Source organism: Callorhinus ursinus, unplaced genomic scaffold (genome assembly GCF_003265705.2).
Source record: "Callorhinus ursinus isolate GAN/ISIS: 27379988/994484 unplaced genomic scaffold, GSC_fseal_2.0 scaffold18, whole genome shotgun sequence".
Classification (NCBI taxonomy): domain Eukaryota; kingdom Metazoa; phylum Chordata; class Mammalia; order Carnivora; family Otariidae; genus Callorhinus; species Callorhinus ursinus.
The window spans coordinates 16285593-16299671 of NW_027397080.1; the positions used below are offsets into that span (position 1 = coordinate 16285593).

The following is a 14079-nucleotide window of genomic DNA, read 5'->3' on the forward strand; positions in this document are numbered from 1 at the left end:
AGAGCTGCTTTGTAGCACAATGACAAAGCATCTAGTCTTGGTTCCTCTCTTTTGTGCAAGGGGGCGCCAAAACTCTAAAGACTAAAATCTGCTTCATTAAACAGCTTTGCCAGGCATGGGTTAAACTAACATTTTCAAACTTTTTTGATGGAGACATGCAGAAATAATGTGACATCTTGACCTAGTACCATATATACACATATGCAGGAAATGAAAGCTTCCTGTAATAATAGTTCCCTTTATTACATGGTATACATTCTGATATTCCTACACTTATTTTTTAATGATGATTACAGCACACTAAAATTATTTCATGTTACAACTAGGCACAACTCACAGAATGAAACACAACCCAGAATAGGGAAGGTGTCGGCTTTGTCTTTACAGCCATCAGAGAATAGGACATCATCAGAAAAAAATTCAATAATAAAAAGCAAAATAAGTCAAGTGCTCCCAGGAATGGTAGAGAAGCTAAAAGAAAAACAGAATCACAGTAGGCTAAGGTAGTTGGAGAAGGCTTTTTTTTTTTTCCTGGAAGAGAGAGGATTTGAGGTAGACCATGAATGATAAGTAAAACAGGTCAAGCCACAATAAAGGAGGAGGCACACTGACTGCAGGAATGCGTGAAGAAAAGGCCCAGCACATCAAGGGAACAATGAACTCCAGTTAAAAATTGTGTGTTTTTAAAGGATCTCAATGACCACTGAATAAAATAACTTGAAAAGAGAAATCCTTTCCCCTGGGCATTTCTTCAACCTGAAACCTATGAATAACTCATGATGGGACATGAAAGTGACTACAAAATAGAAAGCAAAAACATTTGATTGAAATTTATAGAAACTGACTACAAAACAAACTAGGACCAAGCCTGCAAACATAAAGCTGCTGGCCAAAACCCAGAGATGCAAACACTGAGAATGTTTACCAGTTAAGCTCATTTTATCAATATGTTAGTATGTTATTATTAATAATAGCAGCAGATACTGATTACTACTAAATGCTGAGCACTTTGCAAGACCCGGTGCATACATTCTTTCTACTGTCACAACAGTCACATAACCCCATTTTACAGATAAGGAAACTGAGGGTCAGAGAAGGTCTACCTAGCACCAAAGGCCAAATTATTTTTGTTTCACACACTTCCTTCCCATTAAAACAAAGTCCTTTCCTATTAAACAAACACACACACCAGAAAATACCAACCTGTTCTGAAGCAGATAAGGGAAGAGGCAAGGACCCTAATTCCTTCAGTAGTTCATTTGTTTCCTTGGCGAGCTGATTTGTAGAGTGCTGTAACTGTTGCCTAAGGGAGAAAAGACACGTTTCAGGATATTCCCACTCCTTGAGAGCTGTTACAGTTAGTACAGTTAGTTCTCAGAGTGCCCCAGTGCAGAGAATGAAAGGGGTACTTGAAGGAATGGGTTCCCAAAGGCCCAGGTTCACACACACACACACACAAAAATCCAGAAATACGATTCAAGTCAAACCCACCGCAAGGTATCTTCATGTTACTCAGTAGAAAGAACCTACCTCAGTGAAACCTGCTGATCAGGTATTTTAACTCTTTGGGGAGAAAGGAAATGCCTATCAGCAGTTCTGATAGAAATATAAGAGCAGGGCGCCTGGGTGGCTCAGTTGGTTAAGCGACTGCCTTCGGCTCAGGTCATGATCCTGGAGTCCCGGGATCGAGTCCCGCATCGGGCTCCCTGCTCAGCGGGGAGTCTGCTTCTCCCTCTGACTCTCCTCCCCTCTCATGCTGTCTCTCATTCTCTCTCTCTCAAATAAATAAATAAAATCTTTAAAAAAAAGAAAGAAAGAAATATAAGAGCAAGTGCCCCCCCACATCTAAACCTAATAGTTTGAACACACCAAGGTCTCACAAAACTCTCCCATCCACTGCCTAGCAGTTCTGCCTAGGTGCTGTCTGTCACAGGCCACTGACTAGAGACGGAATCCAGACACTGGGGGTTGGATGAAATGTGCATTAAAAGCACAGCTTCTACCCTAGGGAACAACTTCCAAAGATCTACTCCCACATTCTTGCTTAAAGCTGGCACTTTTTCAGCTTTATTCTTGGCTCCCTATCGTCCTTCATGCTCGACTTTCTGGCTCTTCCCTCCAAAACAAAGAAGCCCTGTACTGCATAAAAACATATAAGGAGTATAGGGGAAGAACAGTAAAGAGGGAAGAATATGTATTCTATTAAGTGGGATTGGAAAGTAGTGGAAACATAAAAAGAGCCCCTTTTAGTCATGGTTTCCCCCACTCTGCGGCTATTTCTACAAAGGTTTTGAGGGAGGACAGAGAAACTATACTACTTAATCATTACTATTTTTTCACTGCAAAGGGGCCTCCAAGAGAAAAAACGAGGGAGTCAAAAACAAGAGGGAGTCAAACAGGAGCCTGTACCTCCCAGACGTTACTAACACATCCAAAGATTTTTCACATCTCCCTGGAAAAAGTTCAAAGTAGTAAGTCATTCTCTCACTTCACACTGTCTAGGACAGGAAACAAAGAATATCATTCAGTATATTTTAAAGATGAAGAATAGAACTTCTAAAAGCAGAAATGGGGTCAAGAAGGATGTAATAAAAGAATCATGAGTCCCTACCACCAGTCCATTCTCCTCTCCCTCAGACGCCCCTCAGATCATTGTGAATACATTTTTCTAATATTTACAGTTGGAAATCCCAACAGACTAGAGGAGCTCTGCAGATCATCAGGAGTCCTGTGCCAACAAGGAGGCTCATTTAGGCAGAATACAGTTTAACAGTGGTAAAAGTTCCCTTCCCTACTTCCTCAAAGTGTTCTCCTAACCAGCCCACGGGGAAGAAAGAATCTGAATTCAAGGATTTTGAAAGGCAGCAGAGATCACAACCCATGAATATATTTTGTTGCCCCTCTTCTAAATCCAGCTATTACTTCATGTCCCACTGCCTGTCATTCCGAGTCCACAGGCTGGAAACCTAAGCTGCCACGCAGCAAGGACAGTGGGTGTGTCCTCAAAGGGCCCTCACAGAACCCCACACATTAGGAAGCTACTCACAGATTTTCCTGTAGTTTGCTTGAGTCCTGCTTAGTTCCTAGTTGGCTCATCAAATTCTTTATCTGAGCAGCTGGGGAGAGGGGGGGGAAAAGATTTATTTAAAAGAAAAATACATTCATCATGAGCAACCTACTTCTCAAATCACTAGTCTCTCTCCACAACCTGAAAAAGTTCATGCAACTAACAGAAAACATGTTATGATCAAAACTAGCATATACATTCCCTTCTAAAACTAATTACGAGGTTCACCTTTCTCCTATAGATAACTATGTCACCAAGTAAAGGGTAGCAGTTTTGTTCATCATTCCCAAAGAACTTTCAAAATTTTCCAGATTTCCCATGGCGCTAGTTTAAAATTTCAACACCTCTGAAAGGGCCAAATATCAACTCGCAACAATTAAAACTTAAATTCATAATACACAATAATTTTTCTATAGCAAACATTTTTGGAAAGACAATATACATTTGTTATTAATAATAAATTACCATTAAAAATAATAATAATAAATTACCATTGACTGAGCACCTCTATGTGCCAGGAGCTTTTATATTAGGAGCTCTGTATACATTATTTTATTAATTTTCACAGCAACAGTCTGAAGTAGGTATATCTTCATTTTGCCGATGAAGAAGTATATTTAGATAAGCTATATAAGTTACATTTACATAAGTTAATTATATAAGGGTACACAATTATTAAGTAACAGAGCAAAAAATTCAATCCCAAATACATTGAACTCCAAGGCCTATGTTCTTTTAACTATGTTGTTTACAGTTGCAGGTTTTGTTCAGATAACGTTCTCTATCTTTTCCTAGATATTTTGCTAAGACTAGAAAAGTTCATGTTTGAATTCTAGATGTTTAGGCCTCTAGCCCTGGACTAAGAAAGCAGAGGTCCAGAGGAACTGATCATCTACCAATAAGGAGAAACACTCTAACACCAGCTTGCCTGGGAATGTGAATAGCCCTGTACCTCGCTGATTTGTGCATCAGAAATAGAGCGTTATCTTTTTTTTTTTTCCTTATTCTAAATATTTTTGGGTTTTTTTGTGGGCTTTTTTGAAGTGTAGTTGACCTTTTGATTTCTTTTGTGTCCTGCGTTCTGTTCTTTTTCTGGTTGTCTGGGAGGATGAAGGAGTTAGACTCATTAATTCATTCATTTGTAGAGGTTGGAATTTTCTTGTATTTCTTTGTTGTTGTCTGCTTGCTTGCTTGCTTATTTATTTATTTGAAAGAGAGAGAGCATGTGTGCATGTTGGGGGCGGAGGGGCGCAGAGGAGGGGATGAGAGAACTCCAGGCAGACTCTGATGAATGCAGAGCCCAGAGCCTGACATGGGGCTTGATGCTGAGCTCGATCTCACGACCCTGAGATCACGACCTGAGCCCAAACCAAGTCAGAGATGCTCAACTGACTGCACTACCCAGGCACCCCTGCTTGCTTGCTTCTGAAGAGCATTCACTAATTTCTATTCCAAGTTGCTGGAGTACAGACATAATAGAGTACTCCTTGCCCAGAGGAAACACGATTATCTTCAAATTTCACCAGAACTTCAAGAGATAACATAACACAATAGGTATATGACCCTTCCAGCCAAAACGCTGTCTCCTTTGTGAGGGCCTTTCCTATTCTCTCAGCATTAATGCCAAAGTTTCACTCGTGAGATACCAGACTGCTAGATGACTGGCTTTAGTGGAAGATGAGGAGGAAACCACTGTATATTACACCATTTGTATATATTATAGGGACAATGTACATACAGTGCTTCCATATGAAGTAAGAAAAAACCTTCACTTACCAGAACTTAGAATAGGGTGTTCCTTAAAATAACAAAATTTAAGGTTCAATCATAATCTTGCTCTTAATCTGGTCACCAAGAGTAATAAAAAGGTGGGTGCCTGCGTGGCTCAGTCAGTTAAGAGTTCAACTCTTGATTTTGGCTCAGGTCATGATCTTAGGGTCCCGGGATCGCCGACTGGCTCTGAGCTCAGCGAGAAGTCTGCTTTTATCTCCCTCTCCCTCTGCCCCGCCCCTCCATGCTCTCTCTCTAAAACACACAAATCTTAAAAAAAGGGAGAGAGAGAATAGTAAAAAAGCAAGCTGAAGTTTATGAAATACCAAGTTACCTTACAAAAACACTGATGAGTTAATAGCCTCTACGTCTGATAAGAAACAATGATTAAGCAAAATCTAATTGATTGCTGGTGACTCTACTCCTAAGTAGCAATTGAACAACCTAGTCCTTAGAAATATGTACGAGTTATTTCTATCTAGACAAAATCACTACATCATGGGTGTTAAAAAGCAAAAAAAATCCCAAAGTCAAGAATATATAAACTTGAGGCGCCTGGGTGGCTCAGTCATTAAGCGTCTGCCTTCGGCTCAGATCATGATCCCAGGGTCCTGTGATCGAGCCCCGCATCGGGCTCCCTGCTCCGCGGGAAGCCTGCTTCTCCCTCTCCCACTCCCCCTGCTGTGTTCCCTCTCTCGCTGTGTCTCTGTCAAATAAATAAATAAAATCTTAAAAAAAAAAAAAAAGAATAAACTTGTAGTACTTCAAATTATGATTTTATCTGGGCGCCTGGGTGGCTCAGTTGGTTGAGCGACTGCCTTCGGCTCAGGTCATGATCCTGGAGTCCCGGGATTGAGTCCCGCATCAGGCTCCCTGCTCAGCAGGGAGTCTGCTTCTCCCTCTGACCCTCCCCCCTCTCATGTGCTCTCTCTCTCTCTCTCTCATTCTCGCTCTCTCAAATAAATAAAATCTTTAAAAAAAACAAATTATGATTTTATCTTATTTTGAGACCATGTTTTTGTTTTGTTTAGCAAAAATGTAAGTCCAATTTTATAATGGAAATACAGTGTTCAAGTGATTAAAATTTTGCCTTTTGACCAACATTCCTAAAATACATCAATTATTCTATTAAGTGAGGTTACTTTTAGCTTAATGGTTCCACAGGAAAATGTAAGCACCATAATGAGTGCATTTTGCTAAGACAGCATTCTATAAGATAAGTAACAGTTTTTCATCACTAACATGTGGAATTTCGCCTCTTATCTCAGTCAAATTGGAATCAGGATACCACTAGAGCTATCAACTGGCTAGCCATACAAATAATTTATAAGAGGGCAGACATCAGCATTAATTGAGCATTTATTATGTGCCAGACACTGGGCTAGGTACTTGATGTGATATAATAAATAATACATTTGGTCATTGTCCCCGGTTCCTGGCATAAAGCACCTAAACCCTCGGAATTTTGTGCACAACAGGAGTGTCGTTTGTTATTCATAAGGATCCCCCCCCTTTTTTTTTGAGATTTATTTGAGAGAGAGAGAAAGTGCGTACGCGTGCACACACAGCACAGGGAGAGGGGCAGAGGGAGAGAGAGGCGAATCCTTGAGTAGACTCCGGGCCTAGTGCAGAGCCCTATGGAGGGCTCGGATCCCAGGACCCTGAGATCAACATCAAGAGTCAGCTGCTTAATGGACTGAGCCACCCAGTTGCCCCATAAAGAGCCCCTCTGAATACACTGAGTTTATGCTACTAGGGTGAGTTAGAGCTAGATAGCCTTGGGCTGGGTGGGGCTAGTCACCAGAACTACCAAGTGATTATGTTGGAACTTTCAGCCCCACCCACTGACTTTAGGGAAACGGCGGTGGGGGGCAGGGATGATAGGCACTGCCCATTAAGATTAAGCGTTATGAAAACTCTTGAACTCCATTTGATGAGCTTCTGGGTTGGTCAACAGGTGAAGATACAGGGCGGGTGTTGGAGGGTGTACGAGCTTCCTACATACCTTGCCCTGGGCATCTCTTCCTTCTGGCTGTTCCTGAATTATGTATGTATTAAGTAAAATGTTTTCCTGAATTGTGTGAGCTGCTCTAGCAAATTAATCGAACCCAAGGAGGGGTTCCTGGGAACCTTGGATTTATAGCCCACTGGTCAGAAGCACACGTGATAACCAAAACTTGCAACTGGTGTCTGAAGGGGAATAGTCATGTGGGACTCAGCCCTTAACGTGTGGCATCTGATAATTAATTCTAGGCAGACGTATCAGAATTGGGTTAAATTGTAGGAGATCCAACTGGTGTTTGGAGAATCTCAGAAATATTTGGTGTGTGGAAAACCCACACATCTGATGTCAGAAGTATTGAAAGTAGAGGAAAAACAGGAGTATTTTTCCTTTACACTTGATAAGCATTATTTTATTTAATCCCAACAACCCTTTAAATAAGCATTATTATCTCAATATTATAGATGGGCACACTGAGGCTCATGAATGTGACAGAATTCATTCGTTCATTCATTCATTCATTCAGAGTACCTACTCTATACTGTCCTATGCTCTAGAAGACAACTACTCTTTTTTTTTTTTTTTTTTTGACACAGCGAGGGAGGGAACACAAGCAGGGGAGTGGGAGAGGGAGAAGCAGGCTCCCCACTGAGCTGGGAGCCCGATGCGGGACTTGATCCCAGGACCCTGGGATCATGACCTGAGCTGAAGGCAGACACTCAACGACTGAGCCACCCAGGCGGCCCGACGACTGCTCTTAAGAGGCTAACATTTTAAAGAAAAGAGACAGGCAATAAACATAGATCTCTGGTGGTGATTAAGTACTATAAAGAAAAATAGCGGTGCCTGGGTGGCTTAGTTGGTTAAGTATCTGCCTTCGGCTCAGGTCATGATCCCAGGGTCCTGGGATGGAGCCCCACATCGGGCTCCCTGCTCAGTGGGGAGCCTGCTTCTCCTTCTCCCTCTGCCTTCCATTCCCCCTGCTTGTGCTCTCTGTCAAACAAATGAATAAAATCTTACCAAAAAAAAGGAAAGAAAGAAAAGAAAAGAAAAATTCAAGTAAGGGCTGGAAAGACAGGGCAGGGAGAGGGTACTAGCTTACATAGTGTGGCTAGAGATAACCTCTCTGAGAAGGTGACACAGAGAAGAGATCTAAAGGAAGTGAAAGATCAAGCCATACAAATACAGGGGAAGAAGCTTTCTAACAGAGTATGAAGTCAAAGTCCCAAGGCAAGAGCGCTTCTTGTAAATGAGGAACAGTGAGGAGGCCACTGCGGCTACAAGAGAGCAAGCGGGAGAGGAGTCAGGAAAGTGACCAAGGATGTAGAGGCCAGATCGTATAGGGCCTTCTAAACTAGAACAAGGACTTCAAATTGGAATGAAATGGGAAGACACAGAATATCATAATGACCGGAACTCAAACCCACGGCAAATTCCAATGGCTGTATTCTTTGTGCCATGTTATGTTTTCTCAAAAGGCTGAGGCTTAAAGGAAATAGAATGGAGTGACACAGGGCAGGCCTCAATTCCAGTGTTCCACTTAGCCCCACCCTGCTTATCTGATACCTCCTAACTTAATAGCTCTCTACCCCAGGTAGGCCGATGTCCTTGCTCTAACCTGCTCTCTTCCCCAACTCCCTCCCACTTTTGGGAACATTCCTGTGTACTCTCCAGAGTGCAGCAGAGCACCAGGCACCCAGTGGATACATAAGTCATTGTTGGTTGAGTTAACCTCCTTTTATATCATGACACTTTCTTTAAGGCAGAATATATGAATGAACATAAGCTGGGAATAATAAGACCTGACCTCTAAGCCACACTTAACCACTAACTAGATACATGGCACCAAGCAAGTCATTTCATGTTGCCGAGTCTCTTTTCACCAATTGTATGTGATATTCAGGTTTAACTAACATATACTGAGTACTTACTATTATTATAATACTTATATTTGTACTATTTTTTCCTCATTAAATCTTTACAAGTATGTGAAGAATAAATGTTCTCTAAGTCCTCCTATCACTGCTCAGTGCTGAAATTCAACAATAATAAATAAGCTCTAGTCCCAGAATGATGCTATGCAATCAAGGAGTGTTTTTTGCAAGCCAGAGTTTGGCATAGAGAGGTTCCACCTGTGTACAAATGGGATTGGACGGAGTATGTGCCTCAGGAGGGCAGGGACCACATTCTACTCATTTTTGAATTTGCATAACAACACACACACACACACCCCTCCAAAAATAGTTGGTTGAATATATGAAGACACATTAAGATAGATCTTATAAAAAGTTTAAGGAAACAGATCTCATCTTATTGACTGTCTTTATAGAGTACCCTCCTTAGAAACTCTAGAATACGTCAAAGTATCAAGGTATTAATCATCTAATCAAAACTTATTAAATACTCAGGGCACGTGGCTGGCTCAGCTGGAAGAGCATGCGACTCTTTCTTTTTTCTTTTTCAAGATTTTATTTATTTGAGAGAGAGAGTGAGCAAGAGAGAGCACAAGCTGGGGGAGTGGCAGAGGGAGAGGGAGAAGCAGACTCCCCTGCTGAGCAGGGAGCCCGATGTTGGACTCGATCCCAGGACTCTGGGATCATCACCTGAGCCGAAGACAGACCCTTAACCAACTGAGCCAGCCAGGCACTCGGAGCATGGGACTTTTTTTTTAAGATTTTATTTATTTATATGACCGAGAGAGACAGCGAGAGAGAGAACACAAGCAGAGGGAGTGAGAGAGGGAGAAGCAGGCTTCCTGCTGAGCAGGGAGCTGGATGCGGGGCTCGATCCCAGGACTCTGGGATCATGACCTGAGCCAAAAGCAGCCGCTTAACCACTGAGCCACCCAGGCACCCCCCAAGCATGTGACTCTTGATCTCAGGGTTGTGAGTTCGGGCCCCACGTTGGGTGCAGAGATTACTAAAAAATAAACTTAAAAAAATTTTTTATTAAATACCCTAGAGAGCAACGGGGATTTTAAAGGACATGGGAAAAAATCTATTAAAAATCAGCTATTCTCGGGGCACCTGGGTGGCTCAGTTGTTAAGCATCTGCCTTCGGCTCAGGTCGTGATCTCAGGGTCCTGGGATAGAGCCCCACATCAGGCTCCCTGCTCAGCGGGAAGCCTGCTTCTCCCTCTGCCACTCCCCCCTGCTTGTGTTCCCTCTCTCGCTGTGTCTCTGTCAAATAAATAAATAAAATCTTAAAAAAAAAAAAATCAGCTATTCTCTGTGTATTCTCAGCTGAGAACTTTTTTCATCTAGACTTTTCTGATTTCTTTTGTTTGTTGAGGTTACCTGAATTTGTTGGGGGGGGGGTTACAGAAGTTCGGGGAAGGGGGATCTAAGGGTTATTTCCTAGCTAAGCACCAGAATTAATCCAAGCCTCTGTCAACTCTTTCTAAACTTCTGAATATTAAGATATTTTCCTAAATGTTTCCAGCAAGACTCAGGTATCAGATACACCAAAACTCAAATCATAAGGACAGAAGTGTCTTACTTTACGGAATCCAAAGCAGAATTTTTTGTATACTGCCCTCCATAACCACCAACATCAGGGATTTATTCAAAAATAGTGACTCAATGACCCATCTATTTTATATCCAAGAATTTTGTCCCTTAATAAACCTAAAGCCCAAAGGAAAAAATAAAAAATAAAAAAATAAATAAACCTAAAGCCCAGAAAGGAACAGAATGTTCCCATACACAGTTATTTTCACTGGAGTGTACTTAACAGTGAAGTAAAGTGATACTTTCCGGAAAGATTTTTATAAAAATAGGTTGAATCTAAAAGGGTTTTCCGGTCAACTTGGTTAATAAGAAAACTCCTTTTCTAAGCATTCTAGTAAATAAAAGTTTTATCTTAGGTTGACTTGTTACAACACTTTGGGTGAAAATAATAGTCTGTGAAATGCTACATAATCCTAGAAACCAGATGACTAGGCCAAATATAAAGACAAGTCCTTAAGTTCCATGTAAGCAATTTTGTTATTTTTTAAAACTAGACCTCAATTTCTATCATTGACCTCTTATTTTTAAAAGCATGTCCTGGCTAAAACTTTTATGAAGACTACAAAACAAATCAATTTATTGTACATTACAGCTGATATTCACACTATGAATTACTCTAAATTGAACACTCTTTATGTGCTTTTAGCTGATATCAGCTTTAAGTAGAATCTGAATCTCCACATAAACTTTTTTTTTTTAAGATTTTATTTATCTATTTATTTGGGGGGTGCAGAGGGAGAGAATCTCAAGTGGACTCTGCAGTGAACATGGAGCCTGACCCAGGGCTCAATCTCACGACCCTAAGATCATGACCCTGAGACCATGACCTGAGCCAAAATCAAGAGTTGGATGCTTAACCAACTGAGCAACCCAGGCACCCCTGAATCTCCAAATGAACCTTAATCCAAATCAAAGTCTAGTCATATCAAAGTAACTACCATCATAGTGTTTCTTTTTCAAAGAAAAAAAAAACAATATTTATACCAAATGGGAAAATGATAGCCTATGTAGTGGTTATGACAATGAAGTCCTATCAGTGTCTTACTCTAAAAATCAGGTTTATATTGTTTTCATTAGCTACAATGAAAATGACCTGACTTGAAAAATGTAGCCACTATATTACAATATTAAGGCTCTAAACTAAACTAAACCTGAGCACTAAATATCAAAGACATAATCTTCCATTTACTGTGCCAATGACAGAATATGTAATGGTTAAGAGAATACTCTGAATTAAGACTGGCTATGTGTTATTCCTGGTTCTACCACTTCTGAGCTTTATGATCTTTTTTTTTTTAGTAAGCTCTATACCCAATGTGGGACTTGAACTCACAATGTCAAGATCAAGAGTCGCATGCTCCACTGACTGAGCCAGCCAGGCATCCAGCTTAGCTTTATGATCTTGAGCAAAAGGCTTCACTCCTCTGTGCCTCAGTTTCCTCACCTAAAAAATGGGAATAACAAGAGAACTCTCATACAGTTTTTGAGCAGATAAAATGAGATAATATGGAGCTAAATTTAGAACAGTGTCTGGCACATAAAAGAACTCAATTAAGGATAGCTATAATTATCAAACTCAAGACAAAGAACAATATACTTAGCAATGATAACATCAATTAAGTACATATTGAACGCCAACTACATACCCTTTGCTGTGCCAGGCACTGGAGCTAAAGAGAACTGTTTCTATACCCAGAAAACTGAAAGCAATCTCTCTAGTTAGAATGACAAGGTCAAAAATAATTAATTAAAGAATACCGAATAAAAGTGCTAAAAACTGTGAATGAAAAGGGCTTGCAAATTCAAAGAAACAACAACAAAAGGATAACCAACACTTCTTAAACATTTACTATGTTGCACGCACTGTTTTAAGCACTTTACATAATTACATCATTTAATTCTCACAACCCTATGAAGTAGATATTATTTTTAACCCTACTTTATAGATGAGGAAATTAAGAAACAAGAGAGATAAAGCAGTATGTTTACACAGGTAGTAAGAAGCAGATTAGGATTCAAACCCAGGTAGTCTGACTCCTCAGCCTGCTCACCTAATTACTAAACCATAGTAGGGCAAGAGACTCAACCAATAATATCACCATTTACTGAATGTCTACTATGTGCCAGTCACTCTACTTTTAAACACCCCATTCTAGGGGCGCCTGGGTGGCTCAGATGGTTAAGTATCTGCCTTCAGCTCAGGTCATGATCCTGGGGTCCTGGGATCGAACCCCACATTGGGCTCCTGGCTCAGCAGGGAGTCTGCTTCTCCCTCTCCCTCTGCCTCTCCCCCTGCTCATGCTCTCTCTGTCTCTGTGTCTCAAATGAATAAATAAAATCTTAAAAAAAAACACACTATTTTAATAATTCTATTCATGGGGTGCCTGGGTGGCTCAGTCAGTTAAGTGGCAAACCCTTGATTTTGGCTCAGGTCATGATCTCAGGGTCCTGGCATCAAGTCCCACTTTGGGCTCCACGCTCAGCGGGGAGTCTACTTGGGATTCTCTCTCCCTCTCCCTCTGCCCTTCCTCTGCTCGCTCTCTCTCTCTCAGATACATAAATAAATCTAAAAAAAAATTCTACCTATTTTTACAGAGAGGGCTACAGACAAAAAGGGGAAATAGTGCATAGAGTTAACAGTGCATAGAGGGGCAAGGACTCAGTCACAGAACTGCTGACCCTAAAGCCCATGCTCTTTCTGACTTCACTTTCTTTCAAAATCAAAGGTAGGCTTAGTTACAAGGGGCAGGATTTAAGCACAACTCAGAGGATTTGTATAATTTAGATAGCTAGCAAGTTAGGGAAAGATATTAAAGAAAGGAGGAACAGAATGAACAAAAACTTGGAGCAAAAACAAGTGTTTAAGGATGTTAAGAAAAACAGCCCTGCCTATGGCAAAGGGTGAAGAGAAGTAGACAATATGCCTAATCTCAGTTAAGATAACAGAGAGTGAGGGGCGCCTGGCTGGCTCAGGTGGGAGAGTGTGTGACTTTTGATCTCAGGGTTGTAGGTCTGGGCCCAACACTGGGCAAAGAGATTGCTTAAAATTAAAATATTTAAAAAAAAAAGATGACAGAGAATGAAAACAAGGTAGGAAGTTAAAATCTGATGCAGCAGACATGAGAGAGCCACTGCGGGCTCTTGAGAAGGTGAGTGGTATAATCCAAACAGGATTTTAGACATACTACTGATAGCATTATCAGGATGAGTAAGAATGGAAAGAGAGATGATGAGAGTATGTTGCTGTAATACAGATGTTGAGATCATGAAGATTTAAGAGATGGCAATGAAATAAAAGCAAATGGCAAATGTGAAAATAACTTTGAAAGAACCACCCATGGGATTTCATGATAATTGGTTTTAAAAATTCAACTGCCTGGGCGCCTGGGTGGCTCAGCTGGTTAAGCGACTGCCTTCGGCTCAGGTCATGATCCTGGTGTCCCAGGATCGAGTCCCGCATCAGGCTCCCTGCTCAGCGAGGAACCTGCTTCTCCCTCTGGCCCTCCCCCCTCTCATGTGCTCTCTCTCTCTCTCATTCTCACTCTCTCAAAATAAATAAATAAATCTTTAAAAAAAAAATTCAACTGCCTTTCATGTTTTTAGTTTAAAAAAAAAAAAACCATAGCAATAAATAAGCAACATTGAAGAAGAGAAACGTTGTTCTTTAATCTCTTCAGAGATAACTTGGAGGCTACTAGGTTTTTTTCCTTTATCTGACACAGCAGTACTTG

At 40.9% G+C, this 14079-nt stretch overlaps 1 protein-coding gene across 3 annotated transcripts in view; it reads right to left on the reverse strand.

Annotated features, from left to right (window-relative positions):
• The window catches only part of STX12 (syntaxin 12), a 35788-nt gene that overhangs the window by 17551 nt on the left and 4158 nt on the right, over positions 1 to 14079 (reverse strand). For 2 of the 3 annotated variants that reach the window (XM_073903112.1, XM_025856729.2), the window contains exons 2-3: positions 3047 to 3116; positions 1204 to 1303 (exon numbers count right to left, since the gene is read on the reverse strand). In XM_073903112.1, coding sequence (XP_073759213.1) covers positions 1204 to 1303; positions 3047 to 3116 — 170 coding nt within the window. Of the gene's footprint in view, positions 1 to 1203; positions 1304 to 3046; positions 3117 to 11681; positions 11793 to 14079 lie in introns of all 3 variants that reach the window. The other variant, XM_073903113.1, reaches the window with a different exon arrangement.